The sequence below is a fragment of the Lipotes vexillifer genome, unplaced genomic scaffold, assembly GCF_000442215.2.
Source record: "Lipotes vexillifer unplaced genomic scaffold, Lipotes_vexillifer_v1.1 scaffold782, whole genome shotgun sequence".
In the NCBI taxonomy this organism is placed as follows: domain Eukaryota; kingdom Metazoa; phylum Chordata; class Mammalia; order Artiodactyla; family Lipotidae; genus Lipotes; species Lipotes vexillifer.
Window position 1 is genome coordinate 195,000 of NW_006791339.1, and position 21,262 is coordinate 216,261.

The 21,262-nt window shown below is 40.3% G+C and overlaps 1 protein-coding gene across 1 annotated transcript; it reads left to right on the forward strand.

Moving 5' to 3' along the window:
• The first annotated feature begins 13,567 nt into the window (after positions 1–13,567).
• LOC103082975 (dihydrolipoyl dehydrogenase, mitochondrial-like) lies at positions 13,568–14,856 on the forward strand. Its single transcript, XM_082931336.1, is given in 3 exon segments — positions 13,568–13,765; positions 13,835–14,006; positions 14,009–14,856. Coding segments are annotated over 3 exon segments (1,218 nt in total).
• The last annotated feature ends 6,406 nt before the right edge of the window (positions 14,857–21,262 follow it).

A 21,262-nucleotide genomic window follows, 5' to 3' on the forward strand; every position in this document is an offset into this window, starting at 1 on the left:
AGCACAAATGACTAAACCAACAAGTACAATACACTGTAAGAAAGATGGCTTTCATTACCCAAGCAGCAGTGGGATTGAGCTTTTTTTTTTTCTTTAATCCAACATATTATTTAGTTGGTCTGTGGACAAAGTTACAACATTAAGTCAGATTTGATACCACAGGAAATAAAACATTTGGAGGGGTTTATTTTGTTTTGAAGTAATGAAGGAGCTAGAAATAGCTACTTGAATAGTAAACCTCGGTGCCATGCAAAACTTGTCTTTAAGTAGGTGAAAGGTGACGTTCATGAGCCAGCTTCAGGCTAAAGCAGGGGCTCACTTCCCAAGAGAATCTCAAAATCCGTGAAGCCGCCTGAACTTGAGCTGGGTGGAGTGATGAGGCTGAGAGCAAAGAAATCTCACCCACCTTGGGCCCCAGGCCAGTTTAACTACCTAAAGGAAAGGATACCTGATTCAGGCAACCTGCTCTTCTGCTAGAAAAATAGGTTAATTTGCTCGCTAATCTTTCGAAGTGCTGTCAAAGGTTAACATCCTGAAGATAAATGGAATGCAGAATTTATCTGAAAAGACTGCCACCATTCTGCATGCTGAGGGAAGTATACCTTAAAAGTGGTAGTTCCAGAACCAGGAAAAGCCTCTAGCAAAATAAGTAATTTACAAGGGAGGAATCTTTTTTTCCATCAATAAGCATAAAGCAGACTAGTAGAATTCCAGCAACGTCTTAACATCTTCATTATCTCGTTCTGTATTACGTGTGTGTGTGTGTGTGTGTGTGTGTGTATGATATATATTTTTAAAGGAAAATACTCCTTGGACTCAAAATTCTAAATTCCATCTTGTTTGCTTAGGGTAAACAGAAATGTAATGTTTCCAGTCTCTAAGATGTTCTGTTTTTAAAATAAAATAATATATGCACAGTTGCTTTTCTTTTATTCAGGATTTCAGTATATTTTTACTTAGAGCTTTTGAGCGAATTATGGAATTTGGCTGCATTTTCCTTCTTTTTAGAAAAACTCAATTCAGAAACTATAATGGCCAACTGAATGAAAACATCCAACAGTTCCTTTTACAGTTTTGTTATTTCTCCCAATTACAGGGCTATTGAGAGGCGATATCTTTGTAATTTTCATGAATACCTAATGATCTGTCTCATGTGAAGGGTCATAGAAATAGTTGGTGCTTCTATAGCAAACTATATACTACTAGCATTTTCCATAATCATTATAAGGTAAAACCAGGACCAGCTGATGTTTAAAAGTTTAACAGAAACTTTTTGTTCTTTCATTTCTGGTGGATTGGGAAGGGAAGACCGTGATTGAGGTAGCATACTATACTATATTTTTGAGTTAAGATGGCGCTGGCCTCAAGGAGCAGAACATCCAACAAAAACCAACTTAAATTATGTCATTTATTTACCTCACTTAAAGATAACTCAAGAGGCAGGACAAGTCCAAGATTGGTCCAGGGACTCTGCTAGGTCACTGAGGACCTCAGCTTTTACAACTTTCACTCTGGCTTTATCCTTAGACAATGATAGTCACAGATGGACGCCACAGTTTCAAGTGTCACATGAAGACACAACAGCATCTGGCCAAAGAATAGGGCCTAAATGCCGCCTCTTATCAAGGAGGAAACCCTTTCTCAGAAAGCTAACAACTGACCGCTCCTCAAGTCCTAGTGGCCAGAATTGGGTCACGTCATTTCCTAGTTGCAAGAGAAACCAGGAAATGCCAGCATTTTTGGCCTTTCTAGTGGAAGGTGGACACCATCAACACAGAAGCAGCCAGGGGAAGGAATAAATGTGGGAAGTCCAATTCAGAGTGTCCACCGTGGGTATCACTGGAAATTACTCACCTCTGACTAGAAGTGGCTTAAACAATAAAACCATCTGTTATCTCACTTAAAATGTCCAGAGGAAGGCAATTCTAGGGTTTCTTCAAAGGGCTCATTGGTGTCATCAGAACCCAGCTCCTTCTATCTCTTTACTCTGCCATTCTCAGTCTTCATGTTCTGTCTCCTCCTGGTTACAGAGTGGCTGCAACTGCTCCAAACGTTATCTTTACACAATACTATATCCAAAGCCAGAAGGGAAAATTGGCTTCTCGACATGTCAGTATGTGTTTATTATGGCACTGCATCTTCCCAAGGTGTATTCAGCCCACTTCCCCTAAACCAATCACTAGCAAATGATAATACCCTGATAAGCTTAGCTCAATCAGAGATCATCCACTAGGGCTGGGAGAGGATGTTCTAGCAACTGGGGACAGAGCATCATTTGACCTTTGGTTCAAAGCCTATGCCATATTTTGAAGCACAGGGCCCCACCCCAAAAGAGCATCATCTACAAGCTGACTCCTTAGCTGGGCCTTTAAGAGACCTTCAAGAGTTCTATCAGGCGGCATGTATATGGTAATACCCGTGGATCCTATGGTCACATGCCCATTGCTGCTACTCTGCAGGAAAATGAGTTTCTTGGTTGTAGATCAGTGTTACGCAAGATTCCATGAAGGTAAAGCCGATACTCTGTGGGGCCTCAGGTTGTAGTGCTAGCAAGACTTAGTAGGCAGGATTGGCAGAACTGTGCCTGGGTTATGTATCAGCCCCAATAGGGACAAAGTACTGCCTTACACTCTGGTAGGGAGAAAGCCCTGAGATGGAGATTCACAGGTGCCATCAGCAAATCCTGGACGTGTGAACGCTGACATGATATATTCAGGGCATCAACAGAATCTGCTACAGGTGGACACTCAACAGTGTTTGCCATTATCCTTTTGTTTAAAAAAAAAAAGAAACTGGAATGTATTTTAAGAAATTTTCCAATTACTGAATTTCAAGGAAAGAATCAGGAGAATTCAAAGAGATCTTGTATATCCAAATCCTGCGGTCCTTCTAGGAAGTTCTTTGCAACACAGGTATCAACTTCAGGAGGGATGCACATGTTGATCATGGGGTGAGACATTACAGTGGGACACCCTCTCATCCACTAAAGATCTCTAGGGATTGAGATTCTCAAACTCAATGTCTTTCAGTGACACTGGATTCCATAAACACTCTAGCAATGTGTTCTTTCTTCGATTTAAGGTAGTTTAATTTTGTTCCACTTTAGTGATTAAGAACAGACCCGCCTCCTTTTAGTAACCCTTCATATTAATGAAATACTTTAAATTCCACTTTTACCTTTTCTTTTCCAGGCTAGACTATCTTTTTTTTTTTTTTTTTTTTTTTTTTTTTATGTCAGTGATTCTCACTGTCAGAGAGCTTGGTATTTTACATGCTGTGAGTAGTACGTAGGACATTTTTGGTAATTAATATAGGTTTCAAAATAATTTCTACATCAGTTAAAGTACCGCCAAAACAGACTGTTATTAGAAGGGTATTGGATAAGCAACAAGGGTAACAATATTTATACCTATCTTGTCTACTAACTCACCATGTCATTAATCTAGCAGCTATTTTATGACCTTGAATGTGGACCTTGAATATGGTTCTCAAATATGGACCGTGAATATGGTCACATATGAAGAAGCCACACACTGAGAATAGCAGAGCAGAAAGAGAGAAGCATCTTGGGTCCCTGATGATTTCATGGAGTTGTTGTTCTAGCCTTGGACTACCTTGTTCCATACTCCTTTTACGTGGAATAAACACCTCTGCACGGTCTAGCCGCTATTATTTTGCATTCTTAGGTACATGCAGCCAAAATTAATTCTAACTGATACTCTAGGTTATCTCTTTTTAATCAAATATACTGAGTCTCTGTTCCAGTACATCTTTTTTTTTTTTTTTTTTTTTTTTTTTTTTTGCCTCTCACTGTTGTGGCCTCTCCCGTTGCGGAGCGCAGGCTCCGGAAGCGCAGGCCCAGCGGCCATAGCTCACGGGCCCAACCGCTCCGCGGCACGTGGGATCTTCCCGGACCGGGGCACGAACCCGTGTCCCCTGCATCGGCAGGCGGACTCTCAACCACTGCGCCACCAGGGAAGCCCCCAGTACATCTTTGAAAAATAATAAAAACCAACTATTCTGGAGTGTTTAATATAACTGCCTGAATTCAGAGTTTTTTTACAGATATAAAATGGACAGGAGAGTTATATGAATTGATAAATTACAGAAGTTTAATAAAAATAATATAAAAAGCTAAGTAGTCAGAGACTAATACATAAAACAGCAAACAAGCCCAACAATGGATTTGAAGAGACTTTTAGACACATAAGTATGCGTAGCTAATTAATGTTCACTGCCTTAATTGGAAGTTATCATTAATCAAAATGAACCGGGAATGAAAAAGTATGTGTGGTTACTTTAAAAAGCCAATTAATTTTAGGCTATTTTAATGGAATTCTGACAGGTAAGGACTTGGAATAGATTCTTTCAATATGTTTTACACTTGTCAGGCCCTTGTTAAAGTTTAGGTATTCTATTTTGTCCTCCAGATGACGAAGAAAGGAGAAGAATAATAAAAATGACTAAAGGGATAGAAGATAGGTCATTTGGAAAAGAGTTAAAAAAAAAAAAGATAGGGGCTTCCCTGGTGGTGCAGTGGTTAAGAATCTGCCTGCCAATGCAGAGGACATTGGTTAAAGCCCTGGTCTGGGAAGATCTCACATGCCACGGAGCAACTAAGCCCATGTGCCACAACTACTGAGCCTGAGCTCTAGAGCCCGCGTGCCACAACTACTGGAGCCCACGCACCTAGAGACCGTGCTTTGCAACAAGGGAAGCCTCCACAATGAGAAGTCCGCGCACCACAGTGAAGAGTAGACCCCACTCACCGCATCTAGAGGAAGCCCTCGCACAGCAACGAAGACCCAACACAGCCAAAAATAAGTAAATAAAATAATGTTTTTTAAAAAAAACCCTTAAGAAAGTCATAAGCTTTAAAAAAAAAAGAAAGAAAGAAGGATGTAAAAGGCAATGGAGAGTTTTTGGCACTACAAACTGTTCTATATTTTTCTGATAAACAGCCTTCCTATAATTGTGAAATAAGTAAATAACCCCTAAGACTTCTCTTCTTGGGAACGGTCTTAATTCCTTTTAGCATTCCTTACTGAACTTACTTCTCACTCCCCGCATCCTTTTTGCTTCTTTTTTCTGGACCTGCTATAATTTCTCTCCATCATTATAAAGTATTTGGAAACCAAACCTGGATTCAATGCTCTACTTAACTGAACATTAATTCAACAGATATTTAAGTGCCACCAGAGGACAGGTACTGTGCAAGATGTCACAAATATAGCACTTATTGAGACAGAAATGGTCCTGACCTTCAAGAAGCTTATGCCCTAAGATCATTATAATAAATAAGTAAAAAGATAGTTCCAGAGTTGGAGGTGCTCTTCGGACATTTAAACAGGATAACTAGGAGAAAAGAGGAACAAAGACAATTTTGGATAGGGAGGTCAGGGGAGACAATTCTGAGAGGTGACATTTAAGCCCTAGTGAGGAACTGGCTGATATTTTTGGCAGGAAAATAATTTTGTGACTCTAGAGAGCCTCTCCCAGAAACTAGAAATATATCCTTGTATCACACGGACTTGACCTGGCATTTTTAGAAATCCTGCCCAGTTTGCAGAATCCATAAATATTATAACAAGGAACACAGTCCTATCACCCAAATGTCCATTATATCTTGCTTTGTCATTTAAGGCACTTAACTCAATGTCAAGTGCTCTGGGAAGATCCCAAGCAAAATTACTTGTCCCATTCTCTCTGCGTTGTTCATGCTATTGTTTTATCAGTTAGGTCTCCTTGGGATACAAGCAATAGAAAATGCAAATTAAACTTGCTTAAGCAATTGGAGTTTAATGGCTTTTACAAATTAAAGGGTGTACATTGGCCTTCAGGGACAGCTTGATACAGAGCTCAAAAGGATCAGAAAGAGTAGTTTTGACTTTCTCCATTCCTCAGATCTACTTCCTTGGTGACAGTGTTTGCTTCATCCTGGCTTCCCCACCCCCAGGGCATCGAGATGGCTGGAGGTTATGGCAAACTCCTCTCCCACTGGAAATTCCAACTTTCCTCCCAGAAATTTCATTTCCTCTTGAGGCATTATGTCTCTCCTTTTGCTCAATTTATGCCCACAATGGTATACTCTGTCTGTCCAAACCTGACTCACCTGCACCAGCCTGGGATCCAAGGATGGAGGTCAGCAATCCACATCTCAGAAGCATGAGGGAAAGTGTTGGGAGGTGGGTGTAGATGTCCCACAGGAAAATCAGAACGTGTTACTGGTAGAAAGGTTAAAGGAAACAAAAACACCACATTGCACTACCGTGAGCTTAGTGCTTCTTGTGCTGTATTAGGTCAGTTGTGTTTATCTCTTTCTCAAACCCCATGATGAGCTGTTTGAGAAGAAGAACCACATCTTCATCTTTTTATTCCATAAGGTCTACCCAATGTGCTGATGGATATAATACCTGCACCAAGTGAGCTCAATACACATTTGCTGAGTACGGTACACTCCTGTTTAAGTGTAGAGGCGTACATATACCAGTGATGGTATTTGCAGCACATTTAAATCTCTCACAAGACATCAAACTATTTTTTAAAAGTTTGACTGAGAAACTGTCCTCACACTACATTTATTTCAGTTCTTGCTTCTGTGATATTTAGTTTACCTTAATAGTCATTCTTTCTGCAGCCAGTTCATTCCTATATATTTTTTCCTCAATCATATATTTCGATCCACATTTAATTTACCATTTTGTAAGTCTTCAAATCTAGTCTACTCAAAGTGTGCTTCATGGAAGGCAGCATCAGTGTCACCTAGTTGCTTGTAAAAAATGCAGAATCTCAGGCCCCACCCCAGACCTACTTGAACCACATCTGCATTTTAACAAGATTTTCCGAGGATTCATAGAAAACCATAAAATTTGAGAATCACGAGTCTCCTGCTCTAGACTAGCACCATCCACTGAGGATGTAATTGGAAACACATATGTAATTTAAAATCTTCTGGTAACTACATTAAAAAGTACAAAGAAAACAAGCCAAATTAATTTTAGTAGTATACTTTATGTAACTTAATCTATCTCAAATATTATCATTTCAACTTGTAATCAATATAAAAAATAATCAGATATTCTTTGGGGTTACTCTTTCTAATCTGGTGTTTATTTTGTACTTACAGTACATCTCAATTTGGACTAACCACCTTTCAAGTGCTGGATAGCCACCTATGGTTGGCAGCTACTGCAGTTGGTGAAACCACATAACTCAGACTAGGACTTGAACCTATGGTCTTTTTTTTTTTTTTTTTTTTTTTTCTTGCGTTATGCGGGCCTCTCACTGTTGTGGCCTCTCCCATTTGCGGAGCACAGGCTCCGGACGCGCAGGCTCAGTGGCCATGGCTCACGGGCCCAGCCGCTCCGCGGCATGTGGGATCTTCCCGAAACGGGGCACGAACCCGCGTCTCCTGCATCGGCAGGCGGACTCTCAAGCACTGCGCCACCAGGGAAGCCCGAACCTATGGTCTTTTAACTGACATCACACACCTGGTCTCAGGACTTAAGGAAGCTCAGGTTCTTAATGTCTCATGGCAGAAAGAATTCAGTGAGAGACAAAGTGATAGGTAAGAAGTAGATTTAGAGAGAAACACACTCCACAGAGTGTAGGCCATCTCAGAGGTGAGAGGCCCCGAAATATGGCATGGTTAATTTTTACGGGCTGGGTAATTTCATAGGCTAATAAGTGGGAGGGTTACTCCAACTCTTCCAGGGGAAGGGGTGGGGATTTCCAGGAATTGGGCTACCTCCCACTTTTTGTCCTTTTATGGTTAGCCTCAGAACTGTCACTGTGCTGGTGGGTGTGTCATTTAGATGCTAATATGTTACAATGAGCATATGATGAGGCTCGAGGTCTAGTGGAAGTCAAATCTTCTGCCATCTTGGACCTAGTTGGTTCTAACCAGTTTTTGTCATGTCCTATGGCTACGTCATTCTTTTAAAGGTTGTGCCCTGCCTCCTTCCTCCCTGTTTCATTGGCACAGCACTGGACCATAAGATGCATGAAAACAACAGACCATGTCATTTCACTCTCCACTGTAACCCAGTGCCCAATACAGTGCCTGACAGGTAGCAGACACTCAATAAATGTTTGTTGACTTAATACGTTTGAGTGGAGAGAGATTTAAAATATTTAACCAGCACAGCAAAAGTACTGACCAAACAAAATCAAGACAGACCCAGGATGTAAACTATCAGTAATGCCACGTTAGAAAGAAGTGGCATAATATCAGCCTAGAATACAGTCATCCCTCAATATCTGCGGGGATTGGTTCCAGCAGCCCCTGTGGACACCAAAATCCAAGGATACTCAAGTGCCTTATATAAAATGACGTAGTATAATGAATACAGTCAGCCCTCAGTGTCCGAGATTGGTTGAATCCACAGAAGTGAAACCCACGGATACTGAGGGCCAACTGTATGGGAACTGGTCCAATCCCTTCACATCTCAAATGGAACATGGGATACAAACAGGTGGGTGATGTATGCTTAGTCACACTTTTTTTTTATTACATACACTAGGATTAGACGATCAGGTCTTAACTTCCAACCCAGAGAGGCTTCCACTGCATTCATTCAGTGAGCACCTACTGTATGCAAAAGCATCATGCTGGACCCAGTGGGGGAAGAGACATAAAGAAGAATTATATTCATGCACTTCCAAGAAAACCAATTAGGATCATTTTCATTTTCAATGGAACGGAAACCCAACTCAAACTAATTTACACGAAGAACAGCATTTATTCAGTCATATCATTGAAATTCTACAGGTAGAGTTGGCTTCTGGTGCAGCTTCCTCCAGACTCATGTGTCGGCAGGCTCCTCAGTTTTCCTGCCTCTCCGGAACTGTCTTCCTTCATGGGTTGACTTCATCCTCCACGGCTACCCCAGCCCTAAGCAACTCTTCCTCAAATCAGCAAATCAAGCCCAGAAAGAATGACTATATTTTTCAGAAATCCTGGGAACATCATCTTGCATCGCATTGGCCATGATTGGATTAATTGCCATCGCTACCTCTAAAACAGCCCTTACGTGTTGGGAGATAAAACATTCTGGCTCAAGTTAGTCATGGCCCATCCCCAGAGCTGAGAGTGTGGTCAGCAATGTTAGGCAGCATGTAGGCTTAGAGTGAGGAAGGGCTTTGAGTAAACATGCTTCAGACGAGGGGAGAGCAAGCTGGTGTGCAAAACACAATAACATCTGCACCAGGACCTGTGTTTTTTCATTTCACTATCCCACTTTTGAGAAGGTAAAAATTAATCTGGAATACCCTCCTCTCCACTCTCTTCCTTCTCTCCCCTCCAGTTTTCCATCCTTTCTTTTCCTCTTTTCACTCTCTTAAAGGTGGAAGCAACAGGTGGACAGAATTTAGAATTATGGTCAAAGTCAAAACAGAGAAGTCATTTTGGTTTTTCTCTGTTGCTCCTTCAGCTCTTGAAAACATTTATCATTTGTATTGATCTTGGTAAGCACAGTTTTTAGTCTAGAACTTTTTAATGAAGTAAGGCCATGCCATAACAGCCTAACAGCCAATTAAAAATAAAATACTGGGGGATATTGTTTACTTGCATCTTGCTAGTTTATTTTTATGTATGCCGGATTTCTAATGATCTTGTGAACACTTCTAGGATTCATACACAAACAAAAAACCTTTTATATGTTTTACATGTTATCTGTTTTATATACTTTCTAGGTAGTTTCTACCTAGAAACTATACCACTCTAGTATCCATTATACGGTCATACCTTTCTTAAGAGCATATTTCTCAAACTAGTATAAATTGTGGAAGTGTCAAAGCATTAACTAAAGGTCAAGTGAGTACCTGATTTATCACGCCTGGGTACAAACCGCTTTAATTAGAACTGGGGAAAACCAAACTGTGACTTTGGGAAAGGGCCCCTCTCCATTCTGTGTGTTCCTGGCAGAACTACTGGTCACCAAACCTTATCCACTCTGGCCACAGAAGTACAGGACCCAACCTGCCAATCAGAACATCCTATCCCCCCACCCAGTCACTGGGTACTGGGTCAAGGGCAGTCACATGATCCAGGAAGACACAATAGGAGTCTATCCCTGGCATTTTATATCTGTATCCTAAGAAGGAAGCTGAGTTAGGATGATCTAAGCCTAAAGTTTGCTGAGTCCAGATCAACTCTCTCTTAGAAGCCAGCAAGCAGACCAATACAGCTCAGGAAAGAGCCGGTGGATAGAAACCCCAAATCTAATAGTGCTTGAACCCACCCCCATTCTTTCTAGGAAAATAAGTCAATACGTGTGTGTGTGTGTGTGTGTGTGTGTGTGTGTGTGTGTGTGTTAGCTTAAGCTAGTTTGGACTTATTCACAGCACACACTTCCTGGTATACAAAGAGGAAAATGAAAGAAGGATTTCAAAGTGAAATTCACTGAAGCTCAGGAAGGTATTATGAAATTGTGAATATTATGAAATTGTGGTTATGTCTTTAGTAAACAAACAGAATCATTTACCATATGTTCTATCATCCCTTGTCTGTGAAGCAGGAATCGTATTTCTAGTGCTTCCTTTTCTCCCTGCACTAGGTCAGCAAGCTCAGGTTTCTGAGTGAATAAAAGAGAAATATAATACAGTGTTTCCTTTTAGACAGACCTTCTGCTTGTATCACTCTCTCCTCCCCTGTCCTGGTAGACTGAATGGATGGTGTGAAATTTCTGTTGGACTATTCTCTAAGTCAAAATGTTAGGGTGGAAAAATAGCACTTGTGTATTGAATCAGTGGTTTGCACATATTATTTTATTTAATAAAGGAACTACCCCAGTGAAGCATTTTCCTGTTTCATGGAAGAAAACACTGAGACTTTGTCAGGTACCTCCTGGAGATCCTGAAACAAGCGTGGGCAGCACCTGGACACACACCCAGGCCTGTCTAACTCCCAGCCCATGATTTTCCCCACGGCATTACATTGTTTCCCAGGGAAGAGGGCAGTAGTGTCAGTCATCCTGGGGGTATGTTTATATCACACCAAATGTCTATATGCTAAAATATTTTGCAAGTATGGTCAGCATTCTCTAAGCCTCAGTGTAAAAATAGTTAGCATGTTAGATAACACTGAGCCTGGATTGAATGAGAGTCCGAAATGGAAATAAAGAAAATTCATCCCCTACCCCCTAAAAAAAAATACATGTTGAATACTGGAAGAGAAGGAAGACTAATGAAGAAAGAGGAAGGAGAGGATGAGGAAGAGGAAATTCTACCATTTAAAAAACAAAACAAAACAAGAATCATTCGTCAAAGACCATCCATCTCAAGTTAGCCATACTTGAAATTGGTACATAAAAAAGAAAAAAAAGGATAATCGGCTTGATTTACCTGAAAAAGGAAAGGATAGATATTATGTTTTTAAAAAAATATTGAGCTTTAAGTAGCAAGTAAGAATAGAAAAAATTGGACTTCCCTGGTGGCGCAGTGGTTGAGAATCTGCCTGCCAATGCAGAGGACACGGGTTCAAGCCCTGGTCCGGGAAGATCCCACATGCCACAGAGCAACTAAGCCCGTGAGCCACAACTACTGAGCCCACGTGCCACAACTACTGAAGTCCACACACCTAGAGCCCATGCTCCACCACAAGAAAAGCCACCACAATGAGAAGCCCGCGTACTGCAAAGAACGGTAGCCCCCGCTCGCCACAACTAGAGAAAGCCTGCACGCAGCAACGAAGACCCAACACAACCAAAAATAAATAAATAAAATAAACAAATTTTAAAAAAAAAGAATAGAAAAAATTAAAGTCCGATTATTGCCAGAAATACAACCAACCTCCCAGTCCCAAGATTTGAGAAGCAAGGATGGAAAAATTGGGCAGTCGGTCAGGTTTACTTTTGAAACGGCCTCACTAAGTGCTTCGTCCCATACAAACTCTCAACACCCCAGCAGCCCAACCTCCCTATACAGGCTTATTGTACTAGATTTCCTGCCTCCCCCCCATCAAAGCTTGTCCATCCTGTGTCTCATTACCTAAAGGCATATTCTCTGTTTTTTATAACTTAACCTTTTAATCTTAAAACACTGACACAGAAAAGTTTTCTAAAATACATTGCTGCTCTATGTGTATAAAATGAAAATGCAGAGAAGGACCAGAAAAATACACAATGTATTGAGGGGGGAGGGGAATGGTGAGGTGAGATCATGAGATAAGGGCAGATTTTCCCTCTTATTCCACTTTCCATTTATTTTATATTTTTAATCTTTTACATTAAGCATGTGTTCATGTGTAATTTTTACAAAATGAGTGAGAAAAAATGACAAAAAATATAGTTTAACTCATTCTCTTCTTTCCAGAATAATTTTTAATAGCAGATTAAAAAGAATCTTTCAGAAAAGCTTCTTAAATACATAAAAGGGATTTACAGGAGGGGACAGTTTCAGATATTCCTGGGGTTGGATGACAATTAGAGGGAGGTGTTTTCTGTAGGTGGGAATTTTTAACACAACTTCACTCTTACTGCATTTGTGAGCAGAACCTACACAATCACAGCCACCATTCCCACATAGCCACCGTGCCAAAGAAAATTCTATGTTCTTATGTGTGTCTGTACTGAGTTATATGGTTTAAAGGATATAAGCCAAATACAGGGTAGCCTCTGGAGGGGAGTGGCCAAGTAAAAGTCTGAAGACATTCTGCATTTTCTAAAATATTCTAATTTCTATAAGAAAAATGTATTCATGTTTGCTTAGTAATTAAATATAAAACAAAATAAAATTTGAAAAACATTTTTTTTGACAAATACAAATGAAAGGGGGAAAAGATGTACCCCGTCTAGTTGGGCCATAGTTGGAGACCCACCACTCCCTCCAGGGTACTCTTTCCTCCGTTACGTGCCTAGAGGGTCACTGGGTAAAATGACTTGGATGAAAGGAAACACATCCTTCTCCCATGACCACAGAGCCAGAGTCGTCTGTAATCACATTTTCTCTCTAGATTTGCTGACTACCCTGATTTCAGTACTAATAAACATCTTTTGGTTGCAAGCGACAGAGACCCAAATTGAATCACCTTACTCAAAAAGGGGAAATTATTTTATCATGTAACCAGAAGAACAAAACAAAACTGGCTTAATGCAAAGTTGGATTGGTCACTCAAACAGCAGCAGCAGCAATTTGGTTTTCTGCCTCTCAACTCTTCCTTCATTCTCAAGTCTTTTCCCATATGGAGCCCAAGCTGGCAACCAGTCACTGCAGGCTTACACATCTACCTTATATTTCCACCAAACAAACAAAAAAAAATCGGTCTCTATTTAGCTCCAGAGAAAGTCCTGTGTTTAGTGTCATTGGTCTGGCTCGGGTCATGCACCTATCTCTGAACCAATTGCTCGGGGAAAGGGAATGAGATGTTCTGACTGGACAGGCCCAAGTCACGTGCCGACAAATGGCGTGGGAGCCTGGGATCAGCCCCACCTATAACGCAGGGATTGGGTTGGTGGAGGAGGTGGTACCAAGGTACTTTTATTAAAAGAACGGGAGGAGACCTTGGCGAGGCGGCAGAGACGCTTAGCGGAGGTGAGAGCTTTGGCGGAAAGGAAAGTCCAGCGGCAAGATGCAGAGCTGGAGTCGTGTGTACTGTTCCTTGGCTAAGAGAGGCCATTTCAATCGAACATCCCATGGTCTGCAAGGAGTTTCTGCAGTGCCACTGAGAACTTATGCAGATCAACCAATTGATGCTGATGTAACAGTGATAGGTTCTGGTCCTGGAGGATATGTTGCTGCTATTAAAGCTGCCCAGTTAGGCTTCAAGGCAGTCTGCGTTGAGAAAAATGAAACACTCGGTGGAACATGCTTGAAAGTTTGTTGTATTCCTTCTAAGGCTTTATTGAATAACTCTCATTATTACCATATGGCCCATGGAAAAGATTTTGCATCTAGAAGAATTGAAATGTCTGAAGTTCGCTTGAATTTAGAGAAGATGATGGAGCAGAAGAGTAGTGCAGTAAAAGCTTTAACAGGTGGAATTGCCCACTTGTTCAAACAGAATAAGTTGCTCATGTAAATGGATATGGAAAGATAACTGGGAAAAATCAGGTCACCGCTACAAAAGACGATGGCAGCAGTCAAGTTATTGATACAAAGAACATTCTTATAGCCACAGCTCTGCCAGAGATCTCCATCTCTCTCTTTAAATTGAATACCAAAGTTACTGGTGCTACGAAGTCAGATGGAAAAATTGATGTTTCTATTGAAGCTGCTTCTCGTGGTAAAGCTGAAGTTATCACTTGTGATGTACTCCTGGTTTGCATTGGCCGACGACGCTTTACTAAGAATTTGGGACTAGAGGAGCTTGGAACTGAGCTGGATCCTAGAGGTAGAATTCCAGTAAATACCAGATTCCAAACTAAAATTCCAAATATCTATGCAATTGGCGATGTGGTTGCTGGTCCAATGCTGGCTCACAAAGCAGAGGATGAAGGCATTATCTGTGTTGAAGGAATGGCTGGTGGTGCTGTGCACATTGACTACAAATGTGTACTATTGGTGATTTACGCACACCCTGAAGTTGCTTGGGTTGGCAAATCAGAAGAGCAGTTGAAAGAAGAGGGTATTGAGTACAAAGTTGGGAAATTCCCATTTGCTGCTAACAGCAAAGCTAAGACAAACACTGACACAGATGGCATGGTGAAGATACTTGGCTAGAAATCAACAAACAGAGTATTGGGAGCACATATTCTAGGACCAGGTGCTGGTGAAATGATAAATGAAGCTGCTCTTGCATTGGAATGTGGAGCACCCTGTGAAGATATAGCTAGAGTCTGTCATGCACATCCGACCTTACCAGAAGCTTTTAGAGAAGCAAACCTGGCTGCATCATTTGGCAAATCGATCAACTTTTAAATTAGAAGATTATATTTTTCTGAAATTTCCTGGGAGCTTTTATAGAGGTAACATTTCTGAACAGGAAGTGCTCTCAACTCCAAGAATTTCTAGGACTGAATTACAAAACTTTTGGAAGGTATTTAATAGGTTTGGACAGAATGGAATAATCTCATATCTATATTTTAAATAAATTTAATATTTTATTTTACTGTGTTAATACGGCAGAAAAAAAGCTACTTAGAGTAGCATCCTGGAAAATTTTCTTCAACCCATATTTTCATGCTGTTTATGAAAGGCTCAACTTCACTGAATTTATGCTAAGTAGCTTTTATCTCTGATACAGGATTTACTTACATGGGTGGAGCTGGAGTATGGTATGTGAACAGCTGTGTTTGAAACAAGGTGATCAAGTTATATTAAACTTGGTTTTCACATTGGAAACAGTCATTAGAATAAGTTAAACATGTATAAACTGAACTGATGTAAATAAAAAATGATGATCTATCAGTTATTTTAATCCCCAAAGTCTTGGCGGTTAGAGGTAGAATTTGTGTTTAGATTTTTAAGGTTCTACTGAGGTCTACAGTCTGAAGTATAGTTATATAGTTGAGCAAAGTAAGGCAGTAAATATACAAAATTCATATATTAAGTGGAGAAGCAATGTATTACGGTGGGAAATGAAGCTATGGAAATAACCGTGTCTTAAATATTCAAAAAAGCAAAAGAAAGGGAAAGCATTGCCAAAAGTCACCAACAAGAGATGTCTACCAGTTTCCCTGACAAGTAGCCACACCGAATAATCCAGTTTAATTATCATTACTGTTCTTTTTATGTCTCTAATGTCTGTCTAACAGGCTCTGACTTTCAGGTCTCAAGCAACTGGTCTTTTCTCTCCTGGAGTCTCAGGGAGCCCTCAGAGCATTACTGTCAATGCTGGGAGGAGTTATCTCTCAACCCCCTATGACTTGGGCTGAGAAGGAATAATTTTCCAGGCAGGGAGCATTCATTCAACATACCTTTTATCCCTCCTATGTATCACACACGTGCTGGACCCAGATCCTGCCTACGATAATTAGCCTGGTAAGGGTACCATATGAGAAAATCAATATTGAGACAGGCTGATAAGGGAAGACTATAAGAGAGAAGACTCCAAGTCAGCTCAGGGCAGTCAGGACATGCTTCTAAGAGAAGATGACAGTCTAGCTAAGTCCCTAAGAACACATAAGGGTTATGCAGAGGGGTGGAGGACGAGGGAGTGGATGGATGTTCTAGGTGGAGAAAACAGTATATACCTGAGCACAAAGGCAAGGTGAACCATGGCACATTTTTGGAATTACAAGTAGGCCAGGTGAACTACAGCTCGGGGAGTGTATAGGAAAGTGGCCTGAGACAAGGCTGTAAGGAACATGAATGAACTTGTCGGGCATGCCAAGTCTGGATGTTTGAAATTTATTTTGCAAGCAAGCATTAGCCATTGAAAGCTTTTAGGCAGAAGAAAAATATGACCAACTATGGTTTTCTTTGTTTGTTTAATCACTCCCTGGAGGGCAGATTGCAGAGGAATGAGACGGGAGGTAGGGAGTCAAATACAGGATGGTCCTGGCAGGTGTTGACAGGAGGAATTAAGCAAAACACTGTGGGGTGGAGGGGACCTTCAAGATGGCAGAGGAGTAAGATGTGGAGATCACCTTCTTCCCCACAAATACATCAAAAATACATCTACATGTGGAACAGCTCCTACAGAATACCTACTGAACACTAGCAGAAGACCTCAGACTTCCCAAAAGGCAAGAAAATCCCTACATACCTGGCTGTGTGGCTGACAGGGTCTTGGTGCTGTAGCCTGGTGTCAAGCCTGAGCCCCTGAAGTGGAAGAGCCGAGTTAAGGACATTGGACCACCAGAGACCACCCAGCTCCATGTAATATCAATCAGCTAGAGCTCTCCTAGAGATCTCTGTCTCAATGCTAAGATGCAGCTCCACCCAACGGCCAGCAAGCTCCAAGGGCTGGACGCCCCATGCCAAACAACTAGGAAGACAGGAACAAAACCCCACCCATTAGCAGAGAGGCTGCCTAAAATCATACTAATTTCACAGACAACATAAAGCACACCACTGGACACAGCTCTGCCCACCAGAAAGACAAGATCCAGCCCCACCCACCAAAACACAGTCACCAGTCCCCTCCACCAGGGAGTCTACATAACCCACTGAACCAAACTTACCCACTGGGGGCAGACACAATAAAACAATGGGAACTACAAACCTGCAGCCTGTGAAAAGGAGACCCCAAACACAGTAAGTTAAGCAAAATGAGAAGACAGAGAAATACACAGCAGATGAAGGACCAAGGTAAAAACCCACCAGACCTAACAAATGAAGAGGAAACAGGCAGTCAACCTGAAAAAGAATTCAGAGTAATGATAGTAAAGATGATCCTAAATCTTGGAAATAGCATGGAGAAAATACAAGAAACGTTTAACAAGGACCTAGAAGAACTAAAGAGCAAACAAACAATGATGAACAACACAATAAATGAAAATAAAAATTCTCTAGAAGGAATCAATAGCAGAATAACTGAGACAGAAGAACAGATAAGTGACCTGGAAGATAAAATAGTGGAAATAACTACCACAGAGCAGAATAAAGAAAAAAGAATAAAAAGAATTGAGGACAGTCTCAGAGACCTCCGGGACAACATTAAATGCACCAACATTCGAATTATAGGGATCCCAGAAGAAGAAGAGAAAAAGAAAGGGACTGAGAAAATATTTGAAGAGATTATAGTTGAAAACTTCCCAAACGTGAGAAAGGAAACAGTCAACCAAGTCTGGGAAGCACAGAGAGTCTCATACAGGATAAATCCAAGGAGAAACACACCAAGACACATATAAATCAAACTATCAAAAATTAAACACCAAGAAAAAATATTAAAAGCAGCAAGGGAGGGCTTCCCTGGTGGCGCAGTGGTTGAGAATCTGCCAGCGAATGCAGGGGACACGGGTTCAAGCCCTGGTCTGGGAGATCCCACATGCCACGGAGCAACTAAACCCGTGCACCACAACTACTGAGCCTGCGCTCTAGGGCCCGTGAGCCACAACTACTGAGCCAACATGCCACAACTACTGAAGCCCTCGTGCCTAGATCCCATGCTCCACAACAAGAGAAGCCACCGCAATGAGAAGCCTGCGCACCGCCAAAAAGAGTGGCCCCCGCTCACCGCAACTAGAGAAAAGCCCGCATGCATCAACGAAGACCCAACACAGCCAAAAATAAATACATTTATTATTTTCAAAAAATAAATAAATAAAAAATAAAATAAAAGTAGCAAAGGAAAAGCAACAAATAACATACAAGGGAATCCCCACAAGATTAACTGCTGATCTTCCAGCAGAAACTCTGTAAGCCAGAAAGGAGTGGCAGGACATATTTAAAGTGATGAAAGAGAAACAACTACAACCAAGATTACTCTACCCAGCACGGTTCTCATTCAGATTCTATGGAAAAATTAAAATCTTTACAGACAAGTAAAAGCTAAGAGAATTCAGCACCACAAAACCAACTTTACAACAAATGCTAAAGGAACTTCTCTAAGTGGGAAACACAAGACAAGGAAAAGACATACAAAAACAAACCCAAAACAATTAAGAAATGGTAATAGGAACATACATGTCGATAATTACCTTAAATGTAAATGGATTAAATGCTCCAACCAAAAGACATAGACTGACTGAATGGATACAAAATCAAGACCCATATATAGGCTGTCTACAAGAAACCCATAGCAGACCTAGGGACACATACAGACTGAAAGTGAAGGGATGGAAAAAAAAAATTCCATGCAAATGGAAATCAAAAGAAAGCTGGAGTAGCAATTCTCATATCAGATAAAATAGACTTTAAAATAAAGACTATTACAAGAGACAAAGAAGGACACTACATAATGATCAAGGGATCAATCCAAGAAGAAGATATAACAATTGTAAATATTTATGCACCCAAATAGGAGCACCACAGTACATAAGGCAAATGCTAACAGCTGTAAAAGGGGAAATCAACAGTAACACAATCATAATAGGGGACGTTAACACCCCGGTTTCACCAATGGACAGGTGATCCAAAATGAAAATAAATAAGGAAACACAAGCTTCAATGACACATTAAACAAGATGGACTTAATTGATATTTATAGGACATTCCATCCAAAAACAAGAGGAAAAAAACTGTTAAAAAATACAAACACATGGAGGCTAAACAATACATTACTAAATAACCAAGAGATCACTGAAGAAATCAAAGAGGAAATGAAAAAATACCTACAAAAGAATGAGAATGAAAACATGATGACCCAAAACCTATGGGATGCAACAAAAGCAGTTCTAAGAGGGAAGTTTATAGCAATACAATCCTACCTTAAGAAACAGGAGACATCTCGAATAAACAACCTCAACTTACACCTAAAGCAATTAGAGAAAGAATAACAACAACAACAAAAAATTTAAGAGAAAGAGAGAAATCATAAAGATCAGATCAGAAATATATGAAAAAGAAATGAATGAAACAATAGCAAAGATCAATAAAACTAAAAGCTGGTTCTTTGAGAAGATAAACAAAATTGATAAACCATTAGCCAGACTCATCAAGAAAAAGAGGGAGAGGACTCAAATCAATAAAATTAGAAATGAAAAAGGAGACGTAACAACTGACACTGCAGAAATACACAGGATCATGAGAGATTGCTACAAGCAACTCTATGCCAATAAAATGGACAATCTGGAAGAAATGGACAAATTCTTAGAAATGCACAAACTTCCGAGACTGAACCAGGAAGAAATAGAAAATATAAACAGACCAATCACAAGCACTGAAATTGACACTGTGATTAAAAATCTTCCAACAAACAAAAACCCAGGACCAGATGGCTTCACAGGCAAATTCTATCAAACATTTAGAGAAGAGCTAACACCTATCCTTCTCAAACTCTTCCAAAATATAGCAGAGGGAGGAACACTCCCAAACTCATTCTACGAGGTCGACATCACCCTGATACCAAAACCAGACAAAGATGTCACAAAAAAAGAAAACTACAGGCCAATATCACTGATGAACATAGATGCAAAAATCCTCAACAAAACACTAGCAAACAGAATCAAACCACACATTCAAAGGATCATACACTATGAGCAAATGGGGTTTATCCCAGGAATGCAAGGATTCTTCAATATACACAAATCAATCAATGTGATACACCATATTAACAAACTGAAGGAGAAAAACCACATGATCATCTCAATAGATGCAGAAAAAGCTTTCAACAAAATTCAACACCCATTTATGATTAAAAAAAAAAAACTCTCCAGAAAGTAGGCATAGAGAGAAGTTACCTCAACATAATAAGGCCATATATGACAAACCCACAGCCAACATCATTCTCAATGGTGAGAAACTGAAACCATTTTCTCTAAAATCAGGAAGAAGACAGGGATGCCCACTCTCACCACTACTATTCAACATAGTTTTGGAAGTTTTAGCCACAGCAATCAGAGAAGAAAAAGAAATAAAAGGAATCCAAATTGGAAACGAAGAAGTAAAGCTGTCATTGTTTTGCAGATGACATGATACTATACATAGAGAATCCTAAAGATGCTACCAGAAAACTACTAGAGCTAATCAATGAATTTGGTAAAGTTGCAGGATACAAAATTAATGCCCAGAAATCTCTTGCATTCCTATACGCTAATGAAGAAAAATCTGAAAGAGAGATTAAAGAAACACTCCCATTTACCATTGCAACAAAAAGAATAAAATACCTAGGAATAAGCCTACCTAAGGCGACAAAAGACCTGTATGCAGAAAACTATAAGACACTGATGAAAGAAATTAAAGATGATACAAACAGATGGAGAGATATACCATGTGCTTGGACTGGAGAATCAACATTGTGAAAATGACTATACTACCCGAAGGAATCTACAGATTCAGTGCAATCCTTATCAAACTACCAATGGCATTTTTCACAGAACTAGAACAAAAAAACTGCGCAATTGGTATGGAAACACAAAAAAACCCGAATCCCCAAAGCAATCTTGAGAACGAAAAATGGAGCTGGAGGAATCAGGCTCCCTAACTTCAGACCATACTACAAAGCTACAGTAATCAAGGCACAAAAACAGAAATACAGATCAATGGAACAGGATAGAAAGCCCAGAGATAAACCCACGCACATATGGTCACCTTATCTTTGATAAAGGAGGCAAGAATATACAATGGAGAAAAGACAGCCCTTCAATAAGTGGTGCTGGGAAAACTGGACAGCCACATGTGAAAGAACGAAATTAGAACACTCCCTAACTCCATACACAAAAATAAACTCAAAATGTATTAAAGACCTAAATGTAAGGCCAGAAACTATCAAAGTCTTAGA